We start from the raw sequence: 24,825 nt of genomic DNA, 5'->3' as shown, positions 1-24,825 counted from the left end.
GGAGACAAAGTAGTGTTCATATTGCACAATTTTATGTTATTAATAGTTCAATATCTAAAAAGCTGATGAAAATTCCCAGTAATTTCTCCCTGTAGGAGGAAAAAATTGTGTAGTAAGAAAACATTCACATCTCTAGGGGTAACATAGCATCAAATAGACTATCAAGGCATGGAAAGAATCTCCTTCAATTTCAGAACATGTTAAATAAGCATTCAATGAGTGTCTTTGAGGAACACAGTGTAGGAGTTTTAACTTCAAAATGTTTGACGCTATTGAACCTCTCAAAATATTTGACTCAAAACATTGAATCGAAAGAAGATTTTAGGTCGAAACTTCTGCAATTTTGTGAGTTGATATGTCTAGGAAATTTTGGAACTAGTTAAGCACACACATATTTTTAATGATTAGGTTAATAAATATGTAGCATTTCCCAAGCATATAGAAGCTTAAAATGGACCTACTAGGGGAAAAAATGAGCTGCATTTGTACAACGAGTACAGCACAGTAAAATTGCTAAGAAAAGGCTGTAACATTTTTATGTTTGCTCTGCCATGCCTTCGTGGGCTGTTTTGCATAGTTTTCCATAGGAAGCATTGGTTTTGAGAAACTTACCTTTCCTTGCTATTTTTAGGTAGATATGTATGTGTCAATCTGCTATGGGAACAATGGGAGGCGGAATGTGCACCAGCACTCTGGAATGTCTCTTGCACAAGTGTGCTGTCCTAAATCCTGAACCTGGGTAGCTTTGGTGTTAAGAGCATGGCTGTTCTGAATGCCCAGCCCTGGGAACTGAGCTAGGTGTGTTGCTGGTCCGTGTGATTTGGTACAGAAATCCTATAGAGAAATGTGACTTTTAGACGTATCTGTGCATTGGATAATAGACTCTTTAACCATCCATTTTTTTAGGACACTGCACTGCTCTAGAAGTGCAAACACAGAAAACGGTAGGAACAATAAGAGCAGTTCAAATAATGGAGATTTTAATTAAGTAAGATTAAGTTTATAATTTTAGCACTTTCTGTGCATGACTAGTCTTTTCTCTTCTTGACTGTTTGAGGGTCCTGAGGCTGACCTAGAAAGGTCTTGAATCTTCTTTATGTACAACATATTTTTGTTCTGGCCTTCTATAACAATTTTTTTTCTCCCTGACAGGGAAAAAACCAAGGTTGTATTGATTAATTACTAATTTAATAGGACAATTTCTGGGTTTGTAAGAATTGGGCTGTGTGGGTTTACAGTTGTGGCATAGGAAGAAGTGTCACTGAAGGAGATGGAAGGCATGTGGCAGCTACGAAGAAATTCTCTCTATTACGATGATGGGTTTGGCTGGATCTGCATCCTTGTTAATTTGTGTCTTCCACATGTCTTTAGCAAACACTGTTCTGTCATCCCAGCCCTTTCCACTGTCAGAGCAAGCCTGTTCCCCACCTGTCCCCCAATTATTAGACTCTCTGTCACTCTCTTTCTGCAAACTGGAGATGCAGACCTGCAAGACAAGAAAAGTAGAAAAGGGTCCCAGCCTTTGTTCAATTTCCATTCTTGCAAGAACTTTTTTTCACCTGGCAATTTTGGGATGCTGTTGTCAGAAACTATTCAGTCTCAATTAACCTCTGGAGAGGTTAATTCTTTCATAATTTCCTTCAATGATTTTTGATATTTATGATGCAGGGAACTTCTCTGGGTTTATAACTGAGATCTGTGTAATGCACTGGGCATGCCATGCTCTTGTCTTGTGTTTAATGTTACCTTGAATAGAATGAGAGGCGGGTGAATAGTCAGGAATAAAGACACAAAAGGTGCAGATTTTAAATTAGCAGCATGATCATGGCATCTTCATGGCTTTGGTCAGACAGTGCTGCTGAGCCCACACTACTGATTGCATTTGCACTCCCCAGTCCTGAAGTCACAGGTCATGGATATCTGAAAGCCAAGGGAAACCCTGCAAAAAGGTACTACTCATATTTTATAGGCTTCCCTCCACCCTCCCCCCATAATTTCTGATGGCTCTGAGAACTGTATGAAGTTCTTCTTGCTATAGCACAGCCCTAACTATCTAAAATTTCATTTTATACTGTAAAGATAGACCTAAAATTCACTGTGCTGTTACTTAAACTCTACACGGAATTTAAGTACCTTGATATGTATGAACATTGTTTTGTGATTTTGCTCATTCTATGTGGCAGTTTCATATTGTTGTGATGGTTTTAGCACACTGAAAAACAAAGCAATATCATTATTCTTAATATAAAAACATTTCTGAGATTTATGACAATAGAAACACTTAGCTAAGATTTTAGCTGGTAACAAACATGCCCTGATTAACTGAATTAATTTCCTGCATGATCAAAACACAGTGTGTCCTTTTAAACAGGACTCTTAAATATTCAGCTCAAAGTAAACATTTCATGATACAGGATTAAAAAAAAAATAAAATTGATTCAGTTCTGAAGAGAGTGCGCAAGATGAAGAGTCAAGGAAGCCAAAAGCAGGAAGGATAAGCGACTAAGAAAGTATTCAATAGCAGCGAGGTCTCTGTTTTAATTATGCAGAGCAGGGAGGGAAAAACAAATGCCTAAACTTAGGGTAGAAGCAGTTGCTTGAAGCCTAATCCAGTCCAAGAAGCCTAATGCTGCCAAATGATGGCCCAGCAATCTTAAAGGTATTTCCAACCTAAATGATCCCATTATTCCGTTATACAAATTTTATATACAAATGTGACAAAGTCACATTTTGAAATTCTGGTGTGGCTTCTTGAAAGTATTCCTTCTACCTTTGGTGTTTTCTTCCATAAAAGACCTGTTGGTTGGTGTAGGGATGGTGTGATGGATGATTAAGTCTGTCTGTATAAAGTTTTTGGACAAACTCTTGCCTGCCAAAGAATGCTTTTGTAATCTACATCTTCATGGAAGATATTCTGAGCCATATGATTCTCAACATAATTTATTCAGTAGCTGTACTGTGACAGAGCCAGGGTCTTCTTTGTGTTCTGTAATAAAGCCTTCTAATAAATATGTGGACAAGTATTCAGAATATTGTGACAGAAGAAAATGTTTGAGTATTTAAGCACATAAATGCTACTCTTATCAGCTTAATTCTGGAAAGAAATTATTCTCAAATTTAAATTTCAAGAAATTTCACCAATTGCAGATATACAGAGTGACAAGCTGGAATGTGCGTCCTTTTAAAAAGTGACATCTGAGTTTGCAGTTTGTTAAAATATACATATGAGTGAATATTCTAAGTTTACATGTTGCCTGGGGCCATCTGACCACCTCCTTGTTGGCAGAAACTGGATTGTGTCCTTTAATTTCAGAAGTTGTTTTTATTTAGTTTAAGTTCAAATAATGGCAGAGGAACAAAATATCTGTATTTCTTATATAATTCTCACAATGTACAGTGTAGTGTGGCAGAAGTAAAGTTTCTCTACAGAACTGTAAAGAAAGGGTAATGCAAGATAGGATATTTTCATCGCTTAAATTTAACTGAATGTATTATATATAATTTGTATATCTAAACCACAGAATTATTTGCCTACAGTAACGTGGTTCATAAAAAATCACTTGTGCTCCCTGGGAGACGCTATCTGAAAATACTTTCCTTTCAACACCAAATCAATGATATTTATTCTAGTAAATTCCAAAATAAAAAAAAAAAAAACTGTAGCAGAAAATCACTAACTCTGAGTTCATATCTCCAATTTACATTGGTGTAAATTTTGAGTCTCTTATTTGACACATTATACCATATAACCTTTCATTCTCCTTCCTCCTACAGTAAGAGTCATTATCCCTTGCCTTTCTCCACTTCAGAATAAGGTCATTCCAACATGTAGGTCTAATAAGAAATACAATGTATTTTCATTGATTTGTATTGTCACTGATTACTCCTTCATGTTATGTAGTTATCTGTATAGTAAAGGACGTTTTATGTTGTCCTGCAAAGCCAGTCTTAAGGAACAGATTTGTACCCCAGGCTCTCCAAATTTATTTATAAGTTCTTGGTTTTTAGAAAATGAGCTTTAGAAAATAGCCTTGAAATTATTTACCATTATTAATCAATCACTAGAACTGAGTATTAGGCACTAGTCTAGATTTTTTTTCACTTTTTTTCCCCAGACTATAGTTTTTTCATAGTCTTGTTTAGAGACTGGTTCCTTCAGACTCAGGAAAATGAGAGAATTTTGTCATTTGATTATTGGAAATATTTCAGTTTAATTTAAACCAGAATATTTTAAACTCATTCCATCCTAGTAGGTAGAGAATCTCTACAAGTGTGTAACAAGACCATCATCAGCATCTTCATTGTCTTTTTATTGCAAAAATGGTCACTTAGAAGAGGACCATGAAGAAGAAAACTACTGCTGCATATAATTACTAACCTTTTTCCCCTCCATGTTCAATTTTTCACATATTCTGGTGTACTACATCCTCAAAAGAAAGAAGGAACTGAATTTCAATTCTAAGATGGGCCACTAGGAGTAAGTGAATAATTACCTCCCACCCAATTTCTATTAGCAATATTTGGGACTATGCATATCGCAGTAGACTTTTTGAGGGTTTGCTGTGTCCATAAAGGTGTGTTGTAGAGATTGTTCTTAAGTTTATGTAATGAATTATATGTAGGGCAATCTGAAAATGCACACAATGTAGGTTTAAATGTAAATCAAGTAGCTTTTCTATATTTGATTGGGAATTTATGAAGTTGTTACTTTATTCTCCCAGAATATTGCAAAACTAGTCCTTCATTACCACGAAAGATTTTAAGTTGACAAGAAACTGCAGTAGGTTTATTGCATATCTGTGCTCTGTACTCTTTTCTATATTGTGCCTTGTACCTGTTAGCTCAGATTGTGTAAAATGTAGTTTTTTGAGACTTAAACTGATCAATACCTACTCAAGGTCTTCAAAGCCTCTTTGGATTTGCAGTTGATATCAGTATAACAGAGACAAAAAAAAAATGCTTAAGTACAACAGTGAGATAGATGAATACACAGAGAAAAGAAATCAGAGAGATCCATCTGAAACTCTGTGCTGTCTGAGTTTGAGTTGCTGTAATTGTTCACGAACGTTGAAGATAGAAATTGGGTTTAAAAATAAAAATAGTTGATTTATAGAGAGATCATATTTCTGAAGTGAAGGAACTGGGTTGTATTCAGGCTTCGTAGGGTATGCTGTTGATGGAGCTCATAGTCCTTAGTATAAGAGGGCCTTATAGCTGTAAGGAAGAAATTGTGGATTCTTATTTATCCCTCTTTATATATTTACTTGCCATTTACATCCTGCTTGTCCTTTCCTACACTATTCTATTTAATCAGTGATTTTCTTCTCCCATTTTCCATATTTGTTATTGATTTCCCTAAAAATATTCTTGCAAGTGAACAGGGCATGACCAACCTGTGAAAAACTGATGCCTTTATTTTTAACATTTTTTATTTTAAAATATCGAGGAAATTGTAGGATAGGGAATTAGAAAATACAAGGGAAAAAGCTATCTGAATTATTGTGATAGTTTTGCTATTTAAGAAATAGCCTGTGTTCATACAATTCAGGGTTCAGTTTTAATTATGATGTGTGATGTTCCAGAGCTTAGGCTACTCCCTCTTTTTAATGTCCTGGGGTGGGAGGGGTAAGGAAGGTTGTGTACACAATTTCAATAACAGCCAAGAAGACCCCAAAACCTCTACCTAAACTGCAGCCAAAACCCATAGCTAAAAAAGTAGGAATTACTTATCTTGATTTACAAACCTGTCCTGAAAATAAGGAATTTTTTTTGTTTCAAGTTTTCTACAAGATTTCCCCTCTAGGCTTAAAATGCTAGATTTTAATTGATAGATCTAATTGTTTCAGAAAATTACTGATCACTGACAACAGGGCTTTAGATGGAATGTGTCATGTCAACATATATAACGTATGTATCATGCCAACATATATAACAGAAATTAAAATTATAACAGTGGATTACTGCTTTGTGGTAAAAACAAATTAAATGAACAGATTCATAGCCTTATGTGCACAATGCATATTGAAAGACTATCCTTACTGGTGAAGAACCCTTCCAAAAAAAGAAGTTCATTCAGGAACCTCTGTGTACTGTGGAAGACGCCTGTTTATCAGTTCAGAGGAAAATGCACTTGGGAAGCAGAACAGAAAGTTGATGCAGGTTATTTGCAAATGCACTTGGGAAGCAGAACAGAAAGTTGATGCAGGTTATTTGCTGCCGTGGTTGTTTCTGAGTTATATAAATGGCAATTTTAGTTATAGTTTCTGAGAAAGCAGAATAGTTTTATAGCTCTCACAAAACTTAGCATTTTACTCTAACTGGACATTCTCAGCTATTTTAGCTAATGTTTCTTCACTGGTAACTTCTGTGATTTAATTTTCCACTATTTTAAAATAGGTGCGAAGGCCTTGAATTATATTTAAATACACAGTGAACGACCTGCATGTACTAGTCAGAATTTTTATCTTCTATCTCCTTGAAAAATCGCTAAATTTTCTGTGTTTTCTGGGGTTTTTTGCTTGTTGATTTGTTTTTGAATTTCTCAAAAACATATTGGGATTTATTGAAACACATAACTAATTTTAGTGTAAGAAGCAGCTGAGATAGAAAGCTATAAAAGTTTGAATGAGAAATTTTAAAAGGAAATGGAATTTCCAAATCACTTGCATTATTTTTCAGCAAAAATTACACTAAGGCAAGGCCTAAGCAAATATAGAAACTGTTTTTGCCACTAGCTTATAAAGACATTCCAGTCTTCTTTCAGACTTTCCCTACTGACATTCTTCAGTGCCTGTTTCCCTTCACTTGCTTGCATTTTTCTTACATTTTACTGACTGCCCTTCTCTCTAGCCCTTTCACTACTTTCTCTTTATGACTTCTGTTGTTCCACAGATTGGTAACTCTGCTGTGCTGTCAGCAAACAAATAAACTCTTTACTTCCTTGCCTCACACAGCAGAAATTACAGGAGAGTCCTTATAGAAAAATTTCCTCCGTGCCATTTGCATTTACTTGCCATAGCACCAAATATTTAAGCAGGCATTCCACTCCTAATGGAAATAGCAGTATGTAGTTACACAGAAGCAGCGGTTTTTGAAGCATTATCAGAATTTGTAATGCGTTTTTCTTTCAATGAAGTATATTAAAAGAAAACAATGGCATATCAGCCCCAAAGTGCTTTTGAACTTACTCTACGCTCTGTTCTTTCTGCTGTTCCTAGGGGCAAGTGTGGCCAACAGCAGATTTTATCCTTGTGTCATCTGGTTCTCTGAGCCTCAGAAGAATACTGATCACCACAGCTGCAATAAATAAAGTGTCTATTCAATAAGTTATGATGCCAAATATTATTCCACATTCTTCTGGACAGGCACAGTCTGATGGAAAACAGCACATCTCACTTATTGCCTTTTTCCTTGCAATTAAAGTTGCTGAGTAATCAGTCTGTTCCAGATACAGGAAAGGAGAATGTGAATAATGCCAATCTGCTTGGGTTTGTTTACAATTACTATTTAAAGGAAAAATACCCGTAGCAATATGGCTTTCATTAATTATGAAGCACAGACAGTGTGTTAACAACATAAATCTTGAAGCCTGTAAGAAAAATATCTTTATGTATCTACCTGTTCTATCACGGTGCTTGGTTTCTAATATCTTTTTTATTCATGCTTAGACATTTTTATGTAGCACTTGATTGGATATACATCTCATGGAATATATAACAAATTCTCTGACAGAAGTTTCAATAGTTCATTTCTAGCATTTGGGATTATGCTCTAGTTCTTCTCTGGCTTAATGGTTCAGCCTTTTCACTATCTCATACAAGGAGAAAACAATGGTGTGAATAATTTGGTTAAAACTGTTGCAGTCCAAAAATATTTGTTTTAAATGAATTCTTTCTGAATTATTTTTTTAATGTTCTGTTTTGTTTTTTCCCCTCTTTGTTTTCTTTTTCTAGGCTGAGGTTCAGCTATGCTATCTGGAAGCGCAAAGAGATGCTGTTGAACAGATGTCCTTAAAACTGTACAGTGAGCAGTACAACAGTAGTAGCAAGCGAAAGGAAGAGTTTGCTGATATGTCAAAAGTTCACACAGTGGGAAGTAATGGGTAGGGAACTATTCTTTTTGTTGTTTTATTCTCACTGATCTGTTTTGGTTTTTTTTTACATGATACACTTTTTCTTACTACTAGTTAACCGGGATTTTTCTTTCTAGGCCAGGAGGCAGGGAAAAACTGTTTTTATTGCTCTCTTTTTTTAAAAATAGATGAATGCAAAAATAATGAGTTCTGGATAATTTATCCAAATGATGGTTTGTTCATAGGAACGCCTAATATTATCTAATAGTTAACTATTACATGGATTTAAAAAAAAATTATTGTGTCCTTTTCCTTTAGGCTTTTCTTCTCCAGCAGCTTCATATTATTTGATTTCTTAACACCTTCCAAGGAATAATCTTGATAGAGTAATCATATCTCTGCAAGACCTCTATAATCATTGTCCTCCTAGTGACTAAGAAATGTGAATATGAAGCCATTCAATTGTAGTTCAAGCATCCAGGTTTTTGTACTTCAAGAAAGCATTGATTTTAACTGTTTTCCCTTTTTTTTAGGCTGGCTTTCCTCTACTTGTTTTTTCTTTTAATTAATGTTAGCACACATATACATGTGTATATCATAGATAAAAATGTGCATTCAAAAGCATTCTTTCTTAATATTTGAACAAATTAATCACTGGAATATGCTAAAATGAGTTCTAGCTTTCCTCTCTTTTTCACAATCAAGGAAACTTGCAGTTCTGGAAGAAGACTTTTTCTTTAATATCCTCTGAAAACCATATCTTCCAACAACTAGTGCCCCAAAATGAACATAGAAAAACCTACCAGTGGGATCATAATAGTGTAGGCAGGTCAAAGGACCCAACTAGTGCTCATTGTTTGGGGATGCCCTCATCCTGATGGAAGTTTCCTTGTAACTGGCAAGTAGAGTAGAACTTTTGCCTGCAATTTCCTATGCAAGAGAGTCTTTGACAAAGGTGTTCATGAGTTCTTTATCTCCAGAACTCCCCTTTCCAATTGTTAACTCAATGTTCAGGTCTTGGAAAAGCAGTTTTATTAAATTACCAACTGTAAAGATAAATAAGCCTTGTAAACATCCCCTCTTATTATACAGAAAGGTGGCTGTTTTAGAAAAGTTGATGTGGGCTAATTATGTAGGATTACTGAGATCTTGATTAAATATGCAGAAATCTGTCAGATTCTCAAGCACGCCAGCGCAGCTAGTGGCAACCATAAAAATTATTTGTTCAGAATTGGTGTGTATATGTATATAAATGTACACTGAGGGCTACATGTTCAAAACCAGCTTCTAATTTTGCAGCCATCACTGAATGTGAGCAAGGCTTAAGCTTGGAATATTGAGGAGGATGTAAGACACATCAACAGACACTTGATTTTCCTGAGGGGAAGGGATGTAAAGCTTTATGCTTCACAGAGAAATCCAGTTTGTAACTCTGCATACTGTATGTGATAATAAAATAGTTTCTTAAATGCACTTGTTTTCACTTGTAATTATATGCTTTGAACTGGAAATTATCATCTGGTAGTATTTCAAACCTGTTTAGTGCTGTGGCTGCCTTTCTGGGCCCATAAGGCCATCTCAGACCATAGAGGCTTAACAGTGACTTCAGGAGCCAAAGGGCTAGAATCAGACCAGTACAATACCACTTATTCAGCCATTGTAGAAACTAGCAGGGACTAAATTCAGCTGGAAAACTTTTAGTTCAACCCATCTGAGGTGCTGTGTTGAAAAACATGAAATTCCTTCCAGCTATTTAAAAATATAATTGATGCAACATTACCTTATTGCATAAAAACAATGGACAGAAACTCCACAGTAGCATGACCAAGCTAGAGACAGATCTCTACAGAGAAAGGGCCATTTGCACAAATAAGAGTATCTATCCATTTGCTGTTGTGGAAGTTTGATCTAGGAAAACGAAGCATGTCCACAGGGAGAACAAGAGATATTTTAAACTAAGAATTTTTTTTGATGATGTGTGCATGTGTGTGTGTAGGAGATTAGGGAGATGACTTTGTCCAGGAAACAGCTAAACTGAGATAGGTAGGGTAGTATTTGCAGAATAGTGTGATTCTAGTGGGTGTGTAAGGAACCAGAGATTTCCTGCAAAACAGTAATCTTGTTAAAACAGCAATAGAGAAGGTTTTAATTTATTAGCATGAAAATGGCCAAAGTGACTAAGAAGGAGAAAAGAATGAGTATCCACTGCAGGAGAACACCAGCTAGCCAGGAGCTAAGAGGTACCCGAGAGTAGCTTATGGCAGGTCCAACATGTTATGGTAAATCTGGCTGGAAATACTGTATCCCCTCAAAACTGGAGATGAGTGCATTGAGTTGGGAGATATGGACAGCACCATTGCACAGCATGAAAGCCAGAACCTGAGATCCTGTCATCAGTGGGTATCAGGCCTTCGTGCATGGGACTTTGAGAGAAAAGCATTAGAGGGGGCTTTAAGTATGTGCTGAACATAGGGAAGTTTTAAAATTGTGTAAGGTGATAACTCTGAATTCTTCTGTATCTCCCTAATTAAAACATGTCAAAAGAGTTCCATAAAATTATGACCCGGAAACTTGAAGAGACATTTTGTCTGGCTGAATTTTTTGGTGGGTGTACCAGTGTGTTTACAGTACTTCTAAATGCCATGTGAGTTCTGCCATCAAAGAAATACAGCAAACTGGAAGTGTGTGTTAAACATGGGGAAAAAGGCTGATGGAAATAGCTTCACATTCCTTTTTATTTATTAATGCCACTGACGAACTGGTTTTCTCATGAGAAAGGTGCTCATGAATTTTCATTCAAAATAATAAATTGTCCACATTTTAAGAAATATGTTTAGGGTTCAAGGGATTAGACATGCAACTCTGCATATCTGATTCCTGGTTTACCAAGACAAAATATACTTCTTAATGTAATTTTAGTTATTACATAGCTAGTGGTTTTAGCTTATTAACCAACAAACTTCAAGGAAGCAGTTTTTACCTGCCCTTTAACTAATATTATACATTTTTGTTGGCAATGTTTGGGTACTTTTAATAGAGGATTTTTTTTCTTTTTCAATAAACAGATGAACTAATTTATTCATTTTTTAGTGTTTGGTGAATTCAGATGATCAACCAAAATTGGATCTTTTCTATGATAATTGCATCTTTGATACACATCAGTATTTCAGAAGTCATGCTTTCCCTGGTTCTGCCTGTGGCGATATAAAAGAAAGATCGGCTAAGCTCAGGAAAAGTAGATTCTGAATAAAAAAGAAATATTAAATATATCACAGAAATACTGACAGATATGTTTCAATCTTAACCTCTCTCTAGTCCTACAATTCCTTGATTTTTTAATGTCTTTTTAGCAGCTTAGTAACTTGCATCCTCTTCCAAACAGTAATTTAATAGTGATCACAAAATCCACTCATTTAGATGCAAGATATTAATTTTAAAAAATCCGTTTTTAAAAATATCAAGTATCAGAGATATTCTAAAACCACTGAAAGTATTGCAAACATATTAAAAACATGTCGATGATGCTCTGTAGGCTGACTTCGCTATCTTCAGGCTCAGGCAAATAACTGCCATAGGCAGTTGCTTAAAAACACTCCTAGATGACTTGACTTTACTTCAGAAAACAAGAAAAAATAATAAAAACCAAAACAAACAGACAAAAACCAAAACAAAACCAAAAACCCACCCCCCCTCAAAAACTGCAAACAAAAAACCCAAGAAACCCCCCAACCAACAAAAAAAAAAAAAAAAAAAAAAAAAAAACACTTTAAATAAAGGAGAGAATAAGTACATTATGTAAACTATGGGGAAGAAAACCAAATGTCTTTTGTCTTGTATCCCTTCCTGTGCTTTTTCCAGTGAATCCTGTTTCTCTCACTCTTGGTTTTGGGTTGAGTTTCTGTTTAGAACATTACTTTGAAATCAAAATATTCAGTCATTTTCTAGTGCTCATCTATGTTTTATAAAGGTCAAAGAAAAGTGCTTTTCTGTTTCTTGGAAAGATTGGTTCATTTCAATACACAGATAAATGGACCAACTTGGGCTGTAGGTGGTCTTTAGACACAAAGGATATGTTTGGATCCAGCAGGTCTCTTGCCTATTACAGAAAAATCCAAGTCCACCTCCTAGTGCATTTTCCAAAGGCATCCCATGCCATTCTGTGTGTAGGCTTTGTTTCACATCATCTTCATATACTATTTTAGGATTTTCACTGGTACAAGCCATCCAAGTCCAACTGAAGCTATAGCAATTTACAGGTTATGAAATCTAACATCTTCTGTTATAGAACATGTGTTTTAATAACTGCCTGCCAGTTTTACATCTTTGTATAATATTTGGATAAGATGCAAGAGAAGAAAAGGAGCAGTAGGTACTGAAGATGCAGAATGGTAATACTGCTTTCTGAGGAAGGGATGAAGATTCAGTAACACTGCCAAATATACAATTCAAAATGGAGCTTAGTTTTGTTTTAGTTTCCAAATGATATCTGAATCAAATACCTCCTGAAACAGAAAAAAAGCCCTGAACTCTAAGTGAGACTTATATTTCAATAATAGTAACCTGACCTTTTTTGCTTGCTCTTCTTTCTTTATGGTAATACTGCTTACCTTCTCAGGGCAGCAAGCAGTTTTAAGTAAGTGCACCTCATAAATTATTAAGTATACTAAGTACAGTGGATTAAACTAGAGGTTACTTCAGAAGCAGGAATCAGTGCTTGTGCATTATACAATACTTTCTTTGTTGTCAATTCATTGAAAATAATACCATGGAAAGCAAATGCTTTTTTCTCTCTTGCCTGCTTTCTTGAGCAAAGACAGTTCTACTTGTCACAACTTTATCTATAAGCTTTCAAAATTACCACGCACGTGGTACTCTAGTTAATAACAAATAAAACTGCAGTAGTACTAATGACATTAAAAGTGTGTTTAGTTTTTTGTTTCTCTGTTGAAGCACTCCTCATTTTTTAATGGATTTGCTAAAAAAAGTTCTTAATAATTGGAGAAATTAGCTTTAGTGGAACATGCGCTGCTCTTTGATCAGTATGGGAGTTTTTTGATACTGGCAAGGCTTTTGTTAGTTCCAATTTTGCAAATTTGAAGATCCCTTTTCAAGAGGTATCTATTTGACGAATGTGCAGTTTTTCAGCATGTACTTTCTGTCTTGTATCACAGTGTTTTAGAAGAATCTATGCTTTACTTATTCACTAGGCTTTCAATAGAGAATCACATTAATCCTTTTAAGCTCCTTATTCTAATGATTTATTTTGTTGAAAACCGTAGTGATCCTCCTTTGAATTTTAATGATTGCTGGCTATTCAAGGATTCATTGTTTTGACTTCCTGTCCTTACCTTTGTTTCTTACATGTCTGTAGGGAACACCTGTCTAATACTGTATCTGGCCTTAGTTCTCACTGGCTTACCATATTCACTCAAGCCTATCTTAAGGCGTTAAGTTGAAATGCTAGCTACTCATCCATGAAAATAAATGTAGGATATTTACAAAGATAGGCAGATAGACAGCAGAGGGATGGCTGAATGGATTGAGTAATTTTTTGATGTAAATATTATTTTCATATGAATTATATCAAGGTGATTGTTGCAAAATTTGCTCAATATAAAGCCAGCACTGTAAAAATAATTAAACAACATCTATAGGGGATTTATATTTCAGAATTTTTGAAGCAAATGCAGTATGCCAACAGTAGTCAGGATTTGGCATCAGCTGCTGAATTTAGGTCATGGCACTGGATTAAATTGGATTTCAGTTTTCATTTTCATCCACACTGTATAAATACAGAATGTCTCTTTAGAAATATAACTTGGAACATCATGAGTTTTCAAGAATATATTATTCTAATACAAGATTTTAACAACTACACAGTATTTATGCATAATACATTTTGTTCCTTATCTACAGCCTTTTGGACTTTGATTCAGAATACCAGGAGCTCTGGGATTGGCTGATTGACATGGAATCCATTGTGATGGACAGCCATGACCTGATGATGTCAGAGGAGCAGCAGCAGCATCTTTACAAGGTTAGCACTACGGTTACTGCCTTTACCTAGCTATAGAAGATCTGATTAGCTTGACAAGTCTTTCTCTCACAGGATATCGCTGCGTTCATTGTATGTATCATGGTGTCTATTAGAATTCCCTTCCCTGTCCCCAACCTCATTTCCATCCCCTGTGCACTGACAGGCTGCACCGACATCATAATTGCAAGAAAGTTCCCTTTATCACATTCTATTTGGTGTAATTCTATAGAAGGACAAAGATTTGTCTTCAAGATGAATAGAAATAAATGAAACTGCATTAATAAATAGACTGAAACAAAATGAAGGAAAAAATGAAATGGGAACTTTTAACAAAATGTGTTTTGATTGGAGCTTTCAGTGGATTTTTATCCACCTTTCAGACATCATCTGGAAAGAAAGACATTTGCCTTGATTTTGGTTTGCTGCTGCCGGGATTCAGGACTCTTCCAATTTAATTTTTATTAGTTACACATAAAGTAGATATTGTCATGTTAAGTCTTCACACTTGGTTGTGATTTGAGCAACATGATTTTGAACTTGTAGGGTGAAGCTATAGGGTCTAATTCTAGCATATATATATGTACATGTGTGTGTATATATATATATGTATGTGTATATGTATATGTACATACATGCATACAGACACACATGGTTTCTTTTATTTGCCATAGTAACCTTAACCCAGAAGATTTATAATTTCTTTTAGATAAATAATACTTGTAAGAAATTCCTCAAAATGTGTGACTTGATCCTAAAATTGATTCAGGCTTCACTGTGTGTCTGAGGAGCTGTGGGTCTGAAGGGTGGGGGGGCAAGGAGGGGCTTTTGACAGAAATATCAGGCTGCAGTAAATCTTCCTCATTTAGGCAATTTTTATTGGAGTAATTCTGACAGTTGTCATCCTTGAATTGCTTTGAGCATATGGCATATTTCAAAGAGCAGATTGTGAATCATAAAAAATAAAATTAATAACTAACCACAGAATCAGCAACACTATAATGACAAGAAACAACTACCCTCTAGCTTTTTTTTAATTTCTTATGAAATAAATGGTACATTCAAGGTCAAATAGAAGTTGTTCTCTTCCTTATATGATTGCATGATTTGATAATTTCTTAAATACAATGATTTTTTTCTTGCTTTGGCATCCTATTTTCTTGATAGTGTCTTTGAATTTTATTCTTTCTTATTTTAGTTATACTATTTAAAATACCCAGTAAGAAGGGGTTGTCATGTGAGTTAAAATATGTTTATAAATGCAAATATAGTTTGGATCCAAACTATTTAGGGTGTGAGCTTCATTCACTGGCCTCCATTTCTTGCTTTGACAATTATTGTTTATTTTTGCTATTGTCTTTTTCCTAACACTGTAAATACTTAATCAGACTTAATCGCACATTAACAGACCTGGTCTTGTTCAGGCTCAGAAATAAACAATGTCAGAAATGAGTAAAGATTTTCTTGTATGTCTGAAATAAGGTGTTTTGGTCGTTAGGGCCTGTCTGTATAAGGCCAGCTTGTAACGTGACAAATTTAACCACTAGTTTTGGTCCCATACAAAAAAAATAAATTGATGAACATAAATTTTAAGGTAACAATCCATCCATCAATATGAGAAGGAACAAAGATTAAGCATCCAGTTCAAGTATTTTAGATAGTATTTAGTATACTTCCTCTCTTATTTCCAAATGTAACCCCTAAGAATAATTATAGATGGTAAGGCTGAGATAATAGTGCATGATGAGAAGAGTAAAAAAGGGCAACAATTTAATAATATGTACAGTATAATATGGTGAAAAATGGGTAATACTATATATGCAAAATGGGAATAGTTTCTTAATGTTATGAAATTCTGAATGTGATAGGCATGAAACTTCCGAAAGTTTGTATTACCAAGTAGCTGAGTCTGCAGCCTGTGCAGCAGAGACAAACCAGCAGTGATTCCAAAGGACAGGCAGCTTATTTGTCCTGCAATTTCTGCCAGGAGGTACACAGGCTACTGTGCCCCATCCCAAAACTGCTTATCTGGTACTTGGTCACTACAAAACCACTTGAAGAAGGGTAGGAACAGACTCCTTGCCCTCCTGCAGTGACTATTCACTGCATTTAACTTTCTAGTAAGAGCAGCAAGCAAATTTTTAAGGACTGAATAAAAGCCTTAACTAGAGATGTGGAGTTTGTTTGAGTTGACTGAGAAGCGTCCACAAAGCAGGAGGACTATTTGCAGGTAATGTAAAAATCTTAAGAGCATTCCATTTAGAGCGATCATTCTTTCAAAAGAAAAAAAAAAAACACCAAAAAAAACCAAACCAAAAAACAACAACAAGAAACTTCCAACACGACAATGAACAACCTCTCAAAGTGTTGAAAGCCCGATAATTTCAGACATTTAAAAGTAGACAAAGGATAACATTAGCTAATGGAATTGAGGGAACAATTCTGCACTAGCAAAGGTAAGACCAGATAAATCACTAGCTCTTTACCATCCCTAATTTTAGAGATTTGTATAACAATGAATCATGTCCTCAACAAGAGTATTAATAGTTTTATAAAACTAGCCTAGTAAACCTCTCTTCTGATCAATGGTGACACCCATTTTATTCAGAGGCTTTTTGAGAGTCGTGAATGGTCGAGTGCTCATGAGCACTGCCTGCGCTTCCCAGAGAGCACAGCCATTCTGGTCTGCAGGGACAGAAATCCAGGCAGCTATTATTACCAGAGCTCCTCAATGATGTGGGGTGTTATGAAAACACAGGTCTTGCTCTGGTTTCTCTTTATCAATTACATCTTCAAATGTGAACGTGCTAATTGCACTCTCTGCATTTTCCTGGATTCTCCTAAAACCACAGATCTCTCTTCTCAGTTGCTGAGCTGACAAGTAATTGCAGCTCAGAGCCAGCTCAGCAAGCAGCCCCTGCCAGGGAGCCTGCTGTGGTATCACTATTACCAACAGTAATCATTGCCCCTAAGGAGTCTATGAATGGGAAGGAGCAATGATGAAACAGGTAATTCAGAAGGGGCAAGCATACATTAAAGCAGCATAACACAATATATAAATGCTAATATTGTATATAGGAAAATGAAATATATTTTCATGGTTAGAGTATTTTCACAGTATCTATTTTCAGAGGCAATATATACTTAAGTCAACTCTCAGCCTAATTTTTTTTTCTAATATTTTATGAACGTCATAGTTTTTTTACTAGGATCCCTATTATTCCTCTTTAAGTAGGTTTTATTTTGCTCTCATAATAGGAACAGCATAGCCATATTTTTTGTAATACTGAATATGAATATACTACTTTCTCTAGACTTCCTAGATTTCAATTTGTAGATTTAAAAAAAAAGAGAACATAGACCTAAATGATTTCTGCTTTATAGTTCTAAACTAGCTAATGATTTTGAAAATCAGCTAGTCTTTGATAAAATGGCAGTAAAAGAATGAATTGATGACAGTTTATTTTTCCTCTAATGCTTTATCTATTAATTAAGAAAAAAACTAAAAGGAACACTTCCATGTTTTGGATTCTTACTTCTTTGTACTTTTACAGCAGCTCAGTTTGATGCCAAATGTATCATGTTTATTTCATTTTAATCTACTGCATGTGAGCCTGATCTTATAAGCTCTAAGTACACAGAACTTGCATTGACTTCAGCTGTATTCATATGCTGTTACTGGAGGATCAAACTCAAAGAATTTAAACTCTGCTAATTAGCCCTTTAGTAGGAACTTGAGTGATTCTGTACCTTGAATGTTCAAAAATGAAGCAAATCAGTATTTACAAGAACTGTCGAGATTAGAAGTGAGTATACTGGCAGAAAAGTTAATGATAATTCTTTCCATTTTCCTCTGAAGATTAATTACAAAACTTAATTGTGTTAGATTAAAACCCTATTTAAATAAGTACAGTATGATTGTTAAAATTGTTAGTATGTTCAGAACAAAATTAACCAAGCATTTGAAAATATAAAATAAAATAAATATTTTTTTTTCTGATTACAAGCAGTGTATGGTGGTTTTAATGCAAACTGCATAAGCCATAAGTCTTTTACTAGTAAGTCTTCAGCAATGATTATGATAGATGGAAGAAGATCCATATGTAGTAATGCAAAGATTTTGAAAGCATTTAGTTGATACAGCTTTTGAGCAGGTTAACTGCTGAGCTCTTTCATCAAGGGGAAGTGGTCCACTGTATTAGATAACACAAAAATGCACATCAAAAACTAAGGATATATTTCAAAAAAAGTTGACGGGGAAAAAAATCTCCCAGCATTTTTTGTTTCCCTGCTGGAAGCTCTATCCCTGCTTGGAAGGTGCAGTTAATTTCCTCCTCTGGGTGTGCTGCTGCTCCATTGTGCCTTTCTCGCTGGCTCAGTGTGCTGTGGCCCGGAGTGGATCAAACAAACCGTGGTGAAAGTTTCCCTCATTTGCATCACTTCTAGACAGCCCTGTCGTACTCTTTGCTGACAGGAAATCACTGTCTTTGTCACCTTTTTTCAGTGATCTCCTTTTGGCAGAGATTGGCCATGTGACCAGGATTAATCACAACAACAGTTCTGGCTCAGAACTCAATGACATGTTTTCCTCAGCACTTCAATAATGGTGTAGAGGAGTCAGTAGGAAATGACTACATTAATTTCAGAGTGAAAAGATAATTAACACTTAAGGACTAGTGCTATAACCTATGGAGCTATTATTCAAATTAAAACTAATTTATTGCAAACTTGTGAAAAAAAAAAACCACAAAAAACTGTTTTTTAAACAACTGTTAAAATAATCTTGCAAGAGTCCCTGAGTTTAAAAAGAAGCACAAACTATATTTAACGTGGTAATATAAATACATAAAGACTTCAACATTTGAAACTGGAGGCTAAAGTATGTAAAGTGCTTACTTAGATGATATGAATAGGATACTGGCAAACAAAAGCAGCAGTGTGCTCCTAGAATGCTGTGCTTCAAGGAGTTTCCTTGGCAACAGAAATGCAGTTCCAAAAGTAGACAGAACTTTCCTCAGAAAACATACTATTAATAACAACCTTCCGGAACAACTTGGAACAATTTGACTACTTGGCAATAAAATGCCAAGTGTTCTGCAAATTAATCTAACACATAAGAGTTATATGTTTCTCTTGCCCATAATTCTCCTGAACTGGGGGCCTGAGTTCTCTGCTGTTAGCGGATACAAATGTGCAAAGCGGTTCCAAATGCTGCACAAACAGAGAGACGGCTCAAATAGCAGCAGCCTATAAGGATCAATTAATGTTCTTCGTATCATTTTAACTTGTAAACCAGATTAGTTTAATTGGATTACTTGGTTCCATTTAAAGCAAGTTCCGCGTACCTACTGAAGCTGCATTGCAGTTCAGTCTTTATTTCAAGTAGATTTTCCATACAAAGAAAACTTATTAAAAGATTAACAGCCTGCAGAGTGATATATTTGGACAATATGCTTAGGGGATTGGTTATAAACTATAAAATGTGAAGTTATTTGCTCCTAAGCTGCATGTTCTGCACAGTCCAGGATGCTTTCTGTCTGTCTGGTAACCCATCAGTGCCTGCATGGAATTGCTAAAACAGTCAGTTTTAGTCAGAAGAAAATGATGGCTGTCAGTTTAGAGGAAGCTCTCAGCACATGTCAGGATTGAGACCCTTGTAGGGAGTAACTACAAATCTGCTATGCATGCAGTAATTTTAGGTATGTCATCATTTCTGCATGAGCCAAAAGAATAAACTAATTTCAGTTTGGCCTTGCCAATAGGAATCATTAGAATTCCACTAAAGGCCATAAGTTTACTAGACAGGAAAGGTAGGCTGTGCTAGTGCCTTGACTTTCCCTGAATTCTGAGCTCTAAAGGTTAAAAGTAATCAATATCTCATTGTGCAGCCTGATAATAAGTAATAACCATGATGTTAAAATCTAAATGACTGCAGATAGCACTTAGGTGTGTTGACCCATTTGGAAGGGCTTTTTAATTGCAATCAGAATAGTCATTATAGTTTGCTAATCAACTTTTAGGCTACCTTGCAAAAATCACCGCCTTTATGAAAAATTACTTTAATTCTATTAGCAGTTATGTTCTAAAGTGAAAGCTTTTATTTCATCTGACAAAATTTTATCTGCAAAATATCTGCTAAGATAGAGATACTCACTAACAATAACATGTCTATTACTTAGGTAATAGTATGTCTGTACATATGTCTACATACATGAATTGATACATGCCTCAGTGGAAGTTAATCTTTGTTTCTTACACTGTAGTATGTTTTTAACTGTCATGTATTTTAAAATGATTTTGCACAGAACCGGCTTCAGTTACTGTTCTTCACAAAGTTCAGTAATTTTCATGTGCTAGGCTGGATTTTTTTTTTTCCCCCAGCAGATTAAGAACCTCTATGATTTTCTCCACTAGGTAGGAAAATCATGGTTTGTATGAGAAGTCTCAAAAATGCATGATATACCAAATAGCAGTAAAAGTCTGACTGCTATTACAGTGTTAACTAAATGAGTTCAGGACCTGACACAGCAAAGTTTCCCACTCTCTCATTACAAGGGGTGATGAAATTGGTTACATTTTTCTGCACAAGTATTTTCACTTCAGTTGCACTGGGGAACAGAGTAATAATTCCTTTGTGACCCATCCTATAACAACTAGTTCATTTTTCAGTGGTTCATATGTTCATGTAACAGGATTAAATTCCTTGCTAATTCTGGCAAATTTTGTATTTTTCAAAGCAGACAATATAAATATTGTTGGGAAAATTCTTACTTAAAGCAGAGAAATGTTAAGTTTTAATGTCTTATATAATTACATTAGGAAAATACTCATTGCTACATTTACAGAATTAAAATATCTAGAAAATGAATACAAAAAGAATGTGAAAAATATTTTCACATTTTCTTGGTTGCTTTCACAATATTCTTCAAATGTAAACATGCATTTTTGAAGAGAGTGTTGTGATTTGTACAGAGCAGACTTCCGGTATTTCTGCAAAAAGCAGTTTCATGCATTTCCTAAGAATAAGTGGGTTTCTCCCACTTCTTCCCAGCATGATGTTGACGATGAACTTCACATTGTAGCAATGCAGTATTTACTGAGCTTGTAGCAAAAACCAGCACAGCTTTTTGGAGATTAAAGCAGTGTGTCTAGAATGAAAGAGCCATTTGACTTCAAACAAAAGTAAATGTGTACCACATAGCTGTCATCACCATTCCTTACTACAGCTGCAAAACATGGACAATTTACAGTCATCACGTCAAGCATCTTAGTCAACTCCACATGCTCTGTGTTTGTGCCCTTGCTGCTATGAAACAGCTAGATAAGGTCCTAAGCAGTGAGACTTTAAAGCTGCCTTCCACTGGTCTCTCCAGTTAATATATTGAAATAAGATAAAATGAGGAATGTTAATAACACAATGACAACATGATTTTTGAAGCTCTGTGTGGACATGATACTGATTTTTTTAGCAGCTTGGTGTATCCATCTGTTTTAAAGCAGTGAAGATAAAAATATAATGAGCAAAAATTATAGGTGGCAATAGTATTATTATTCTATTCGTCAAGTTAGTTGCCAATTTTTAATACACTTCCATATTTTTCCACATCATAGTCCAGGGGAAAATAGAAATTATTTTAAACTCATAGGAACTACATGGTTTATCTGTGATGTTTTGCTTCATAAACATAATACAGGAACTACTATTTTCTTCCCAAATTACCCCTCATCAGTATACCTCAAAAATAATCAATACTGTAATATTTCTTTCATAAAAATAAACAAAATATAAATGACCAAAGAATAGTTTTTTGGCAGGTTTTCTATATGAAACCCAAATTCACTAAATCTCCATAAACTTTCAGTGGTAATATATACAATGAATTTATGTCTAAATGATAAAAAATAAGTTGCAGTGAAGTGTATCAGTTTATAATCTCTTGAATTTTTATTTGTATATGTATTGCCTTTCTATTTTTATAAATATATATGATAGACTGTATTTATATATTGAAAATATGTAAAATATCAATATAAATTATTTATGTGTATATATTTGAAACCTTTTTACATACTTAAGGTTGGGTGGTATTTTTTCTTTGTGTGTATACACTTTTCATATATTGTACTAAAAATAGCTACATCATTTTGTCCAAATTTCTCCTTCTAACAAGGTAAAGTAAGGAATCACTGTACTTTAATTCATAATTTTTGCAGTTGTGGCTTCATCAGGTCCAGTGGAGGCTTAGGGCAGGCTGCAACCAACTCCTGTGGCGAGTGTGAAATACTTGTGGTTCTTAACTTCTTGTGGGTGATGTTGTATTGCAGAAATCATGGTTGCTATAGAATGCCAGTGATCATGAAACTGTGAATGTTAAAGTTGGCTCTATGAAGAGATGCTTTTGGGGGGAAAGAGCTGTAGAGCCCTTCACATCCTGTTCTGGAATGACAGGTGCTATTATAGATGTGAAGGACATGTGCCAGCTGTGTTACAAGCTGCAGGGAACACTATGCAGAGGTTGTCATTTCCCCAGTAATACACTGGGACAAGGAGTCATGTGTGAAGACTAGTTTAACTGCTATGGGAGCAAAGTAGACCAGCCCCTATCATGAGGAGTTTTCTCCAAGGGGTAATTCAGAGCAGAAGCTTGTTAAGTACTCTGAAATATTTTCAGGAAAACACTTTTCTCTCTTACCTGTTTCTCCTGTGATTGGATAAAGAGGCTATGAAGATCAGACTCTAAATTTGCCACTCACTCATTCTGGTATCACAAAAAAGAGGGTATTTTTTGTACCACTGTATAATGTTTATGCAATACTCCAGTTTGAAACTTATTTGTGATACATTTAGATTTTGACAGACATTGCACTGGAGTTTGATTATCTCTGCTTTACCCATTGCTTTTTCCCAGAAATAGGCCACTATGGATATATAACTTTTCTGGTGGTATCTTTTTAAAGCTAAACATGAATTGAGATTAACATGCTTATTTTTTGATGGCCTTCTTCCAGACACAAAGAAGATGTACGTGGAAGAAAAATAATTCCTAAGAACTCTAAGCTTGTTATCATGTGTTGAAAGATCAATTAAACACCATCAGAGGTCAGAAGGAGAGAGTCATGTGATCCCATTTTGTTGCCTAAAAAATTTCATTGCTATTATTTTGGTTTTTCATCAAGAGTATATAATTTTTAGCCTCTAAGAAGAGCTGGTCAGAGGGGTACAAATAATGAAAAGTAAATTAAAAGCTATAAAAAGTTTTCTTAACCAAAACCAGAAACAAAAAATGAGGATATGGTAAGGTGCCAGGAACTAGAGCAACCATGTGTAACTGTAGACATGAAACATTCCTTAATTGTATCTCTTTGCCAGGATCACTTGTGACATACGCAGTTCTTATTCAGAGGGAAGACATTAAGGTAAAACCAATCTAATATATGTCTCCAAACAGTGGGAGAACTATCAGGAGAAGTGCCAGAATAGAAAGAGCGGAACACACACATAGATGTAAGTTGAAAGAAGCCATGAAGCAGGGCAGATGCAGGCTGGCTGAAAATGTTGGCATTTCAGTGCAACATATGTAGTGTAACAGGCAACAGAAAAAGTAGGAATATATAGAAATGTTCTTGACAAAAAAGAGGCAGGCAGCCAGATTGAATATCACAGTTACCTTTGAAATGAAAATATATTGTCTGAAACCATTGACAATTTAAGGTTTTAATGAAGAAGTAGATATCGGCAATGTGGCTTAAGCAAATCTAAAGATTCTCAGTGTTCTAGCAATGCAGAAGGCTGCCAGGCATTCAATTGCTATATTTGCAACTATGCTATTAGATCAATGACTAATTTGATACCAGCTGGATTATAGAGTCAGCTGCAGAGCAACACTGATAAGGAGCAAAATTAGACTGGAAAGATGCAACCAAGCACTGCAGATGGGCAATGAAATCATGATGAAACCAGTGAATAAGTGCAGTCAATCAACAAACAACCACTGAAATAAGAGATGCCATCTCTTAAAGTTTACTACAGTTGTTTTAGAAGAATTCTATCCACCCAAGCTCTGGTTTCAATTGAAAGACTATAATCAAAGCAGTACCTGAAAGAAACAGGAAAGTCACTGTGATTGCTCCCTGGCATTCTAGCTGAATATGGCATATCTGAAGATGAGCACTTAAATGTAGAATTGAAAATTCCCCAAATCACCCTAGAGAAAAGCAAAAGGGAATTCTGTTAGCCTAGTAAAACTGCTGGAAAATGAGATGTGGCAAAGCAAAGATCCTAACCCTGCAGAATGTAATGGATAAAACATTTACTGTTGGTCAGAAAATCCTGGTATAAACTGATTCCAAAATACCTGCACAAAATGCCAAAAACATGGGATATTTTTATTTTTTTTTCAGGGCAACAGTACTCAACATGGTGTCAAAAATATGTTTTGGAACAGTGATCTGAAAGAACAGCGGAGTCGTTCTGTTGTGTATTTTGTCAGGTATCTGTAGGCTTTTGTGCTCATCATTCTGAGCTTCTAGGGGTATTCCAGTGTAACATGGACCTGACACCCTTCCTGTAGTGAGTAGCTGATGTCAGTCTAAGCATAGGAAAGAGAAATGTCGAAGAGGAGGCAATCCATAGACAACCCTTAAATGGAAACCTGGACAAGAATATTAATCTAAATGCAGAAAACATGAAAGAATGTGAGTCATTTGTGGGGTCATATGT

At 35.3% G+C, this 24,825-nt stretch overlaps 1 protein-coding gene across 1 annotated transcript in view; it reads left to right on the top strand.

The window, feature by feature from the left end:
* AKAP6 (A-kinase anchoring protein 6) overlaps positions 1 to 24,825 on the top strand; it is a 258,767-nt gene that overhangs the window by 168,097 nt on the left and 65,845 nt on the right. The window contains exons 9-10 of the mRNA XM_064713383.1: positions 7,953 to 8,101; positions 13,988 to 14,108. Of these exons, the coding sequence (XP_064569453.1) occupies positions 7,953 to 8,101; positions 13,988 to 14,108 (270 nt within the window). The remainder of the gene's footprint in view (positions 1 to 7,952; positions 8,102 to 13,987; positions 14,109 to 24,825) is intronic.

The sequence above is a fragment of the Zonotrichia leucophrys genome, chromosome 5 (genome assembly GCF_028769735.1).
Source record: "Zonotrichia leucophrys gambelii isolate GWCS_2022_RI chromosome 5, RI_Zleu_2.0, whole genome shotgun sequence".
NCBI classification, from domain to species: domain Eukaryota; kingdom Metazoa; phylum Chordata; class Aves; order Passeriformes; family Passerellidae; genus Zonotrichia; species Zonotrichia leucophrys.
This window is presented reverse-complemented; position numbering and strand designations above follow the sequence as displayed.